At 38.8% G+C, this 12448-nt stretch overlaps 1 protein-coding gene across 1 annotated transcript in view; it reads right to left on the bottom strand.

The window, feature by feature from the left end:
* The window catches only part of Sorcs3 (sortilin related VPS10 domain containing receptor 3), a 624861-nt gene that overhangs the window by 31338 nt on the left and 581075 nt on the right, over positions 1-12448 (bottom strand). The window contains 2 exon segments of the mRNA XM_036172085.1: positions 3096-3229; positions 9294-9480. Coding sequence (XP_036027978.1) covers positions 3096-3229; positions 9294-9480 — 321 coding nt within the window.

The following is a 12448-nucleotide window of genomic DNA, read 5'->3' as shown; positions in this document are numbered from 1 at the left end:
AATTAAAGCCTAACGTGCAAGGATTTTATCTTAGTCCAACAGTCATGGGAAAAGAGATACTATCTCAACTCCAACCCAACCTGGCCACTGTGTGTGCACAAGTGTGTGTGTAAGTATGTGTATGTGTGTGTGTGTGTGTATGTGTGTGTGTGTGCGCGTGCGCACACACGCGCACATGCTGGGAAGCACACAATTTAAGGTCATAGGATCCCTAAAAGAATGGGGGAGGTTGCAAGTGCAGAGGAAGGATATGAAGGGACAGGGAGATGAACAGGATCAGGGTGCATGATGTGAAAGAATCAATAAAAAAATTTAAAAAAACTTTCAAAACAGCATTAATAACAAACGTTCTTGAGATCTCTTAGTTCAATACAGCCAGTTTTCAAGATTCAGAGTGAATATACATAAGCCAATCATTCTATTAGATACCAGTAATGCATAGGTGAAATCATAATTAAGATAAATGCCATCTGCATCAGCACTACTAAAAATGAAATGTCAGACGTAGCCATAAATCTAATAAGATCTGCAAGATCTGCATATGACTATGAAATTCTGTTGAACGAAATCAAGGGCTAAGTAAATGAACAGAGAAACATTCCATGTCTATGGATAGGAAGACTCACTATTGTCAAAGTTTCAGATCTTACCAAGTTGATATATCAATGATACATCACCAATAAAATATTTTAAAAAGTATTTTTTTTAGATCTCAACAAACTTATAGTAAGTTTGTATGGAAAAGAAAAAGACCTATGCAAGGCAAAACAATATTAATGTGAAACTCTACTCAGCTTCAGACTTACTACAAGCTTAACAACAATCAAGACAACATGGTAACAGTGAAGGAAGACAAATAATGAATGAGAAGGAATAGACAGAGTTGTATGTGATCTTTGCCAAAGAAGCAAGGGTAACAAAACAGCAAAGACAGAGCTTTCAAGAGCTCAAATTGGAATACTAGGAGAGCTGCACACCCAAGCCAATTGACCCTGCCACAGGCCGTACTGCCCTCAAAGATGAACTAAAATGGATTGTAAACCTAAATGTAAAACACAAAGTTTTAAACACCCTAGCATATCATGTAAGATAAAACTTGGATGGTCTCATGTATAGCAGTGGCATTGTAGATAAACATCAAAGTCACAAAGTACTCCATGATTGATGAGATAGACTTCATTAAACTTCAGTGTCTAAGCTTTGAAAGAGATATTGTCAAGAGAATGAAAGGAAAAATAGGCAGTGATGATATATCTGCAATAGGTGTAAGAATTGTTATGTGAAATATGTGAGTAAATCTTAGAAACAATAAACAGTATGAAGCAAACCTCTTGGTTTTAGAACAATAGACATGCCATCAAACACATCATAAGCTGGGCAGGAAGTATAGAGCATGTTCTCCACATAATATGTCATCTGGGAAATGAACATTCAGATGAGATACCATCACATTCCTGATAGAATGACAAAGTTCAGAACATAATGCCATCAAATGCTGGGGAGGATAAGAAGTATGAAAGATATTCTCCATTGCTTGTGGTAATACAAAGATGCAATGGCTAGAGAGATAGCTTAGTGGCTAAGGAAACATACTGATCTTTCAAAGGACCCAGTTTAAATTCCTAACACCCACACATCAGCTCACAACCATCTATAATCCCAGCTCCAGGAAACTCTGATTTCCTCTTCTGGGTTATATGGTTACTAGGCACTCACATAGTATACATAGAAAAATACATTGTACATATAGTACACATCCAGGCAAACACTTATATGCATAAGTTGAAAAAAAATCTTTAGAAAAATAAATTTGCTATCAAGACATGAAACAAGACAGAGAACATTTAAGTACATATTACTAACTGAAAAACATTCTAACTTGTAAACAGAACATACTAATGAGTCTAACTATATGATGCTATCAAATGAAAACTGGAGATCTAATAGCAGATACTGAGGAGGAGGGAGAAATGAATAAGTAAATCACAGATGATTGTGAAGAAATGCAACTATTTTTTGTTTCTTACATTTGTTTAAACCCAAAGAATGACCCCTATATATAAACTTTATATTCTAGGTGATAACAATCTGCTTATAAAGTTCACCAACTATATCAAATGCACTATGTTTATAAAGAGGAAAGCAGTAAATTGGTGGGAGCAGGAAACAGACAAGAAATCTCTGCATACCCCTCTCAAATTTTCCGTGAACCTGAAATGCTTTAAAATTTGCATTTCAGAACCATGAGATGGCTCAGCAGGTGTATGTGCCTGCTGCCTGACAACTGAGTTCAACTGCTGGAATCCACATGGCAGGTTTGGAAGGAGGGAAGTGACTCTTGTGAGTTATCCTCTGACCTCTACACATGACTGTGGCATGCACCTAAATCAATCAATCAATCAATCAATCAATCAATAATAAACATGCTATTTATTTTTATTTTAATGTTGCTTTTCAAAAACCATTAAAGAACATTAATGCAATCGATGATCATTCGGACTAATTTGTAGAGTCTCAACACTCGACACCAGCATCATCAACAACAATTTCTGGGAGTACGCCCATTTTAAAAGTTCCAACAATTGATCTTTGTACTTGCTTACTCTAAGGCACAGCCACCTCATCACTGTCCCTAAAGCAACTTTTGTTTGCACAACACCTGGCAGGTGTTGATGAGAATTCTTTACATGACATCCCGTTTTATTTCCTGCTCTCACAAATAGATATCTGCCTCATGTTTGGCCCATGTAAACTCTCAATCTTAGAGATTCCAAGCAACACCCTTGCTATTACTCAGCACATCAGTAGAAAGGCCAGAAATTAAAGCAAAATGGAGTCAATGACACTTTAAAGATTTCAAACAGAAGAAAAAGAGCCTGCAATTTTGTACCATTTCTTTCTAACAATTACTTAAAGTTTTTCTACTAAGGTAAGGACCTGACTCCAGGAAGCATATTTTGTTCAGTTCTGTGTGTTCTTATGTTCTTAGCTTCACTGTGTACCAGTTATTGCTGCAATACAGTTCCTGCAAAATAACTTAGAAACTGGAGCACAGAAATCTAGATCAACTTTGAAGTGAGGAAAAAATGTCAAACCTTCGTGCTATTGCCAAACCACCAGAAGTAGGTAAGGGTCCCCATTTGACTGGGCCACACAACTGCACTGATGTTCACATCCTTGTTTTTTATGGCAACAAATGGAACTCGAAGGTGAACGTGTTCCACTGGACCTATAGGAAAAAGGGGGAAAGACAGTGTTTATGTTCCCAAAACAATCCATCAACTTTTCCACAGCCTTGACTTTTAATCTCTATCTTTATGCCCATACCTATAAACAACAAACCAATGATCACAAATCCTAAAATGCTGGTGTGTGTGTGTGTGTGTGTGTGTGTGTGTGTGTGTGTGTGTGTGTGTGTATGTTCTTTCATTGTAGCAGAAGGTGTAACAGGAAATTCAAATTAAGTTTCTGATTTCTTGAGTAACAGATGAAATGAATTTACATCTGGTGAGCTCATCAACCTTGAATACTTATGAACCTCAAGTCCAAGGACAAAGCTAGTTTACTAGATACTTAGCCATTAAATAGGATGATAAACAGCAGTCTGTTTTATTTTTGAGAATTAGCCCATTTTGTGACTCGAAGTCAGTGAATTATATGGAAGTCTCCTCCATTATCCTCAGTTGCTAATTGGTTTCTGTCCAGTTTAACAATTGGCCATTATGCCTCATCATCTGTAGGACAAACTGAGTGCCACTCAGAGGCATGTGAGGCCACTTTAGAGAGAAGGAAGAAAATAGCTGCCTACGAAGAAGAAGCAAATGTCAGGTTCCCAAATGATATGCAGCTTCTTCCCTTTTCTCAGAAACCATAAACAGTGCTGTGCTCTATGCTACACCATCCAGTAGAGGAATATCCATGAACACAGCCTAGGTAAAAATGAGACTATTCACTTAATCTAAAATAAAGAAAGAAGAGGGAAATCCTGACAGAGAATCATTTGTATATTAATTTTATGTCTGTGAGATTCTGTTTTTAAGACTTGTCAGATATTCTCTTCCTGTCGTTTGTAACAACATCTATGGGCCCAGATGATACTATTTTAGGAGAGTTAACCTAAGCACACAGTGATGGGAATCATACAGTCTCGCAAACATGTAGGATCTATGAGCTCACAAAAGTAAGCAACAGAGAATATTGTTTGTCAGAGGATGACACAGGTGGGTGGGGAGATGTTGGTCAAAGATATAAAATATATTTTCGAAGTCTATTGTATGTAAACCATAGTTAATTACATGTATTACATTTGGAAAATCTTTAAAAGCAAATTTTAAGAGTTCTTACCATTAAAAAAGTAACTTGGGGATGTAATGTTTGTGATAATTAGCCTGATGGAGCCATCACACAATTTATGTATGTGTTTGAGAAACATCATGCTGTACATGATTAACATATGATTTCTGTCAATTTAAAGATAAAATGAAGAAAAAAATAAAAAACATCCATTCATCTATAGCTTGAAAATACTTTCTGTCTACAGCTCTCTGCACTGACTCCAGACATATGGCACCTCAAGATTCTTTACCAGCACATAATTCCAACCTTGGCACTTCATGTACACACTTGGATGATACTTTAAATGAGCAAATTTGAATTATTTTTACATGGTCTGCCTGAGGTCAACCACAAAAAAACAAGGTGTGAGAAAACATTGGCAACTTCTCTAACATTTTATTTACTCAAATTCAGTGGTTAAGGTAAAGAAAATCTCTCAGTGTTTTGTGTTCCTCTGGTCAATGATAGCACACAAGAAAGGTGCTAGCCCAGGAGGGAGAGGAGAACTGTGATGGAGAACTATATCAACACTGCAGAGCCTTATGCCTGGGTCCAGGTCTTACATTCTTCCCTTGTTGGGTAGATGGTTCTTCCATCCTAGAAGCCACTGTTCCTATTTTCACTCCATTCCCCAAGTGGTATGAAGACCCTTCCCAAGATGCCTCATGAGAACCTTAGGATTTAACAGTTTACCCAAACTGTACATGACAGTAAACCTGGAAATCCCTTCCCATCTCTGTCATTTGTAAGTCTTGGAGGGCTCTCTGACACCCAAGACAGCAAAGTGACTTCCCTCTCCCTAAGATTACATCAGACATGAAATGGGTGGAGTTTCTGTGAATTGACTAACATGATCCCATCTATTCCACTTTCAGGTCAATCATGTTTGGCCAAAATTAATTACTTAGAGCAGATTTTATTACAAAGATCCTGAGCCAGATCTTTACTTGAATGTGAGGACAGATTATGGAATAGTAAGAAGAGAGCTGAATGGATTGGGAAAGGAAACCTTCCAACACACAGTTTTTCCCCTTTTGATAAAAGTCCAATAATCTGTGTGAAATTGGTTATTATGGGTGGCTAACAACTTCTTTTGTTAGTTAATGGCCCAAGGTGAGGCCAAGAGCAGTTTCCACTGTACTAACTGTCTGGTAAATGCAGCCATGATTGATTTGGAAGGAATTACAAGCACAATAAAAGTCTCAAGTAACATTTCCTTTTTTGTGCATATAACCCACAGTATAAGCCTGTTCCTGGCACGTTCTCCTCTCTCTTCTCTCTCTCTCTCTCTCTCTCTCTCTCTCTCTCTCTCTCTCTCTCTCTCTCTCTCTCGTGTGTGTGTGTGTGTGTGTGTGTGTGTGTGTGTGTGTGTGTACTAGGATTACTAAAATAGATTGTTATTTCTACCTGTAGACAAAGCCCCACTCTTGGCTGCCTCAGTAACAAGGATGGCATAAGTCCTTGGACAGAGGAATATAGAGTTATTTTTCTTTCTTTTCCTTTATCTTCTTTTTAATTGCAGCAGAAGTATCGGGCAGAAAGGCAAAGGGAAGTACTAATAATTACTGTAACAACCAGTAATGTTTATCATGTGGCAAGTCAGGTGTGAAGCAGCATGCTCCATACTGTGCAGATAAACGTTAACATGCTCCTGAAATTTCCCTCCTTCAAAAAGATCTCCATGCAAGGTTGGCCCTGGACTGTATCTAGGAACTTGGCTTTGAGAGTAACCCTTACCAATAGTTACCTGGGAAGAGTGGTTCCCTTAAAAACAATACTGTCTATTCATAATATCTGCTTTCTTCTAAGAGTTAGAGGTTTGGCATATATCAGACAGACAGGGACTCTGTGACTATTTTCGACAAGTCTCTATTAATTTTCCCTGGTAGAAGGCCCCTAAATATCATTACTTCTTGTTAAAGCAATCAGCATGCCATGTCTGACTGTTTGTGTGTGTGAGAGTGTGTGGTTTATGTATGTGTTTGTATGTGTGTGCATATGTACATGCTTTTAGGTGTACATATGTGCACAAAACCTAGAGTTTGACATCAAAGATGTTCTTCTCCCTCGCCGCCCCCCCCACCTTTGAGACAGGATTGCTTCCTGAACTTGTCACTCATTGGTTTGGCTAAGCATGTTTGTCAAATAGTCTCATAGATCCACCAGTCTTCACATGACCCCACCATCCAGTGTTAAGATTACAAGTGTACCACAATCACAGGCATTTTAAGGGTTCTAGGAATTGAAACTCAGATCCTAATGTTTGCCTGCCAGGCAAACTTTACTGACTGACCCATTCTCTAGATCATGTCTTTTCCTTTGCTGAGCTTGCTTTGAATATCTTCTCTGGAACAAACAATGCCCAAAGATAAAATCATGTGCTAACCTCTATGTTTCCTCCTAGTGACTTACCATGCCTAGGAGTGGTCTTGGTGCCCCTAGCATATGCACCATCTACTGTGATTCCCATAGCTTCCTTATAATCTAAGAGTTAAGATGAGGAATTCAAGTTTTGTAAGGGCTAAGCAGATTGGACTATATTATGCATTCAAAGGGGTTATAATCAGAGTTCAAACAGTTCAAACTTGATCCCATGAATAAGGTGCACACGACTCATATGGGCTCCTAATCCAATGTTTCTGGAAGAGAGACACTGCACTGGATATATAAGGATCTTCATCACTGTGTCTATTTATGACTCATTTTCAAAAATAGTTCTTTAATGGGATGAGAATAATACAAGGGTAGGATCATACTTGCATTGATGACTCTCTAAGTGCCCAGTAGAGTCCCTCACATACATTAAGGACTCAATAAATATTTCCTGAATGACTTAGTGAATTGGTTAGGCATTTCCTGTGTAGTTCATGTCTATTGGTACCCAAACTCTGTGAGGCCAAGCAGTGCATTGACTTAAGGCATTTTAAGTTGGAATTAATCTAGAGGTTATCCAGTACAGATTGGCATTGTAGAGACATAATTCATCTGTAGTCTGGGTTACTTCCTATACTGTGTTATTATATACCACTGTTATTCTTTTCACTAGAAGATAAAATAGTTTGCTCTCTGCCAGGAGTTCTTTAGGAATGTTCTATTTACATACAAGAATTTACACAATCACTGAGTTATGAATAAGAATGGAGTTTTTCTTATCCACTTAAACTCTTTTAAGTATGTAATTTTCATTCTATGTGACATATTACTAGAAAGACATTATGGGGTGCATGGTGGTCCCTGCTTATCCATTTTCACTTGGCATAATTTCAGTTACCCACAGCCAATTATAGTCTGAAATTATTAAATGGAAAATCCAGAAATGAAAAAATCCTAAGTCTTCTACTAAATATTGTTCTGAGTATCATGATTAAATGTTATACTGTTGCTATGGCTGACTGTATATATAAATAGGCTCTGTACATAAGCATTAGAAAACAAATGGTACAATCAGGGTTTGGTACAACTTGTGGTTTTAAGAATCCTTTGGATGTTAGAATACTTTCTTCGTGGATAAGGAAAAGGCTTCTGCTAAAATAAAGACCAGAGAAGTCTTTAAACCACTATCTATTACTGACGAGGCATGATGAATCACTGCAGCCCACATCAACATTCCCTTAGCCCACAATCTAGAAACAATATTATTTGTGTTTCAATTAACATGATTCAAGTTTGAGGATAGATAACACACAAAAAGCATCTAGTACGAACAAAACATCTCAGAATCTTCGTGGCTGTTTCCACCCGGCAGCAGCCAGTGTCACTGAAGCCGACTACAGCACAACACAACATTGTATTTACAATATAATGAACATGAAATAACCTTGGATGTTTGAAAATAGTCTTTTAAAACATTCAGTTCTTGAAGGCAATTGAAACACATGCTTTTTAAATCCTGCTTGGGCTCTTACAACAGAGCCACACACTTAGTTTGATTTATGTATTTTTCACCCATAGTGTGAAAAATCAACGCAGGACCATCAACTAGATGGGCTTCCATTTTATTTACTTTTCAGGAATCACTAAAGCAAAGGGGAAAAGATGTTTTATCTACATATGAGTATGCATGTACACATTTATGTGTACCAACCTATCAGAATGGTCTTACAAAGTAAAGAACCTTGGTAATGTTACCTTGTAGCATGAATCTTAGAGTCTTATTAGTAAAAACAAACGTGGGGCCAGGTATTGGGGTGAATGCTGAAAGATCAGAGAGAAACAGAACCAACCACAGCTAACCTCACCTCGCCAATTCCTCAGCTGATCTTGTTTCCTCAGATTGGAAGCCTCTGTGTCCTCATCCAAATGGATCTGAGCTGAACTGCTGCTCAAAAGCCTAAAAGCTAATCCGGGTTCTAGTTCCTGGCTCTTATGCCTTATATACCTTTCTGCTTCCTGCCATCACTTCCTAGGATTAAAGGTGTGTGTCACCATGCCTGGCTGTTTCCAGTGTGGCTTTGAACTCACAGAAATCTAGATGTATCTCTGCCTCCAGAATGCTAGGATTAAAGGTGTATGTGCCACTATTTTCTGGCCTCTATGTCTATCTAGTGACTGTTCTGTCCTCTGACACCAGATAAGTTTACTAGAATGCACAATATATTGGGAGACACATCACCCCATTACCTATACATTTAAAATATGCTATTTCAGCATCATGAAATTAAATTATAATTGAATGTGCATTCCAGTGCTTTGACTTGGATGATTTTAGGAGCCACAATGAACCTGGCTTCACCTCGACACTCTAGAAAGTGAAATTGCACACCTTTAATGCCAGTGCTTGGGAGGCAGAGCCACGAGGATGCCTGTGAGTTTGAGGTCAGCCTGGTCCAGAGCAAGAGCCGGACAGGCACCAAATCTACATGGAGAAACCCTGTCTTGAAAAAAAGAAAGTGAAATCTTGACAGATGGAGTTGCCTACTGGGAAAAGGGGGAGTTGAGGGCTACTCATTGCTACTTACAAACCACGTGCAGGAAGAGGACAGCTGTATCAGAACCAAGGCTGTTCTCTGCATAGGCTGTCACCTGGAAGATCCCCGCACTCTTGTACACATGCTTGATGCCATCCTCAATGGGGCTGAAATTGGCGTAGGACACAGCAATCCCATCCCCAAAGTCAAGCTGGATGTTTGTCCTTTGGAGGTCACCCTGCAAGGGAACAGGAATTGGTCTGGTTCCCTTCACAAGATTCTGTTTGACTTCTTTCTGATACTAATTCTCAAAGCCTCAACACTTCAACCCTGAAAACCTATAGTGTTCTCTCCTTACTACAAGCTAATATTCATGAAGAGCTGTGGGCAAGGGCTGAGAACCTGCATGTCCAGCCTTGGAGCTGCATGACTTGGTAGGACTCTAGCAATAGTGGTAAGGAAGAGAGTATCTATTGTTCTGAAAGGGAAAGACCAAGTACTCCAGACCCCTCATAAACATGGCTTAGTTCTTCTTCTGTGTTATGATAATAATAGCAATGAGGAAATAGTTTCATAACAAGCCAAGCAGTTAGTCCCCTCAACTTCATGTTGTAGAAAGTTTTAATTTGACCTTTGTGCCCATTTCTCTGTGGGATCATATGTGTGTATGAATATTCAGAGGAAAGTAAGTAATGTTTTAGTAATAGAAAATATTACTTTCTAATAGCAATAGAAAGTATTACTGTCCTCACTTTAAAGTGGGGGTAAAATATCACCTACATTAAAGCCACACAGCTAACAGCAAGAACTGAATTTTGAATCCAGATAGCTTACTTCCTATAACAATTCCTTTAATTACCATAATTCAATGCCATAATTTTCAATATTCTTATTTTTGGATGTCTGTTATTTAACTTAGGAGCTATGCTAGTCACTTAACATGTATTAAATACCATCTTTAAAATCACAATAGGGATAGATCATTACTTCCATTCTAGAGATGAATACTGCATCTTATCTGAATTACTTTTGTTTTCTTGCTTAGGGTTTCCTGAAATTTGTCTAAGCCTCTCTCTCTCTCTCTCTCTCTCTCTCTCTCTCTCTCTCTCTCTCTCCCCCAAGGCCTCTGATAAGTGTTCAGCCCACAGATGTCTCTGCCTCTTGGTAGTCCAAACACACCTTGGATATTGCCTCTACCATGATATCCAGTGTCTCAGGTGAGTCCATTATCACTTCAAAGCTGACTGTTAGCCTCTCAAGGGCAATGTTGAACCCCATCATTATTAAACACCCCATATTGAATCAACACTTTGGGTAAATGTATAATATAGATAAAATATAGATTGAGAATGGAAATGGTTAAAAAAAATCTGTTTATATACTGAGATGGAAGATGGAATAAAGAGAGAATTGTACTCTGGAATTATTAACTGACATGGTTTGGATATGAAGTGTCCCCCAGAAAATCTTGTATGTTAGAGGTTAGCCTCCTGCTAGAGGCTATTGTGCAATGTTTTAAAAACTTTAGGAGGTTCAACTTAAATCTCTGTCTGTCTCTCTGTCTGTCTCTCTGTGTCTCTGTCTATCTCTGTCTCTCTCTTGCACTCATGCTTGCTTTCTCACTCTTGCTTTCCCTTTCACTCTCTTCTTTTTTTCATCATAAGTGTGGAAGCTCTTTCACTATATTCACCAACTGTGAACATAGGGCAACAGGAGACCATGAACTGAAGGTTCTGAATCTGTGAGGCAAAGATCTTTCTTAGAAACAAACCTCTGACTAACACACAAGCCAAAACCTCTGCCCAAAGACTGTGCACTGGTCATACCTTCACTTTATATCTCTCCCACCATGGCAACACAGATGTGAATGAAATACTGATGGGTGCTCTCAACCCTCATACAATGTCAACTACCCTTGAGTTTATAAATGTAAATTAAAGTGGAAATGAACTGGAGGCAATTCAAATGGATAAGATCATGGCTCTTCACATCCATTTGAGAAGGTTTTCATAGCTCTGGTCCTGAAAACTCTCTAGTGGAACTGTGATAATGACCTCCTCTGAATCTCCACATCCTCTAATTCAAGTATCAATGTGAGTGAAGGATGAGGCATCTGCCAGGCCAGGATAAGAAACCTGCACCTTCCTTCGAAGTGTGGTTTGGACTTTAAAGGCTCTGAATTGCTCAGACTAGTGATAAAAAAAAAAAAAAAGAAAAAAAAAAAAACATCCTGGCTTGCTTTGCTCCCTTTCGAAGATCTCAAGAGCCCTAAGCAATTTGCATATAAATTTTAGAGGGCATTGTCAATCCAGCAAGCCTTCCAGCTCTATCAGTCCAGCAAAGAGTGCTAGGAAACTCCCTGGTTTGGGCAGAAGGAACATCTTACACTGGGAGCGAGAACCAGATAAGTAGACTGGAGTGACAGCATACACTCAGATTTTACTGCTTGGATCGCAAAACACATTAAGCAACGAGCTAATAAAGCCAGTAGCTGATGTAGAAGCAGCCAGTGCTGTGCTGTATACAAACATAACTTTAACCACCATTTCAATCATCTTCCCCATCCTCTCATTCACTTGTTTCAGACTCTTTAAAGGCTTGTAGTCTCTAATTAGTGAGTCTAAGGGTTAGAATAAAGCAAGAGAGGCTCTGAAAGTCACAGCTACAATATGGATTTCCATTTCCCCCCTCACAGTTTACAGGTTATATCCTAAAGGTGATAAGAACATATCCAGATAGGTCATAATGGCATAAGCTATAATACTCAGGAGGTAGAAGCATGTGGAAGACAAGTTTGAATGAGCATGGGCTGCACTGTGAGTTTAAGTCTAGCCTGAGCTACACAGTGAGTTACTATGTCAAAAGAATCAAGATGAGACTGTCTCAAAAAACCTAAGGGCTGTGACTATTGCTCAGAGCCAAGGTCCTGAGTTCAATTCTGAGCATAGAGGATGAAGTAGGGAGGGAGGGAGGGAGGTAGAAAGAGAAAGGGAAGGAATGATGGTTGATGAGTGAGCAAGCAAGCAATCTATCTCAGAGGCACTGTGAACAGGGTCTTTATTACAGATGAACTGAGAGGGTTTCTGAATAGGTATTATTTCCTGCCTCTTCTTTTTCTCTCATTCTTGGCATAAAAGCTGGTAAGAATGACATCTCTGTTTCCCTTTTTCTAAGATCAAGGAATTGTCAGCATGTGGGTTCTGACT

Source organism: Onychomys torridus, chromosome 1 (genome assembly GCF_903995425.1).
Source record: "Onychomys torridus chromosome 1, mOncTor1.1, whole genome shotgun sequence".
Taxonomy (NCBI): domain Eukaryota; kingdom Metazoa; phylum Chordata; class Mammalia; order Rodentia; family Cricetidae; genus Onychomys; species Onychomys torridus.
This window is presented reverse-complemented; position numbering and strand designations above follow the sequence as displayed.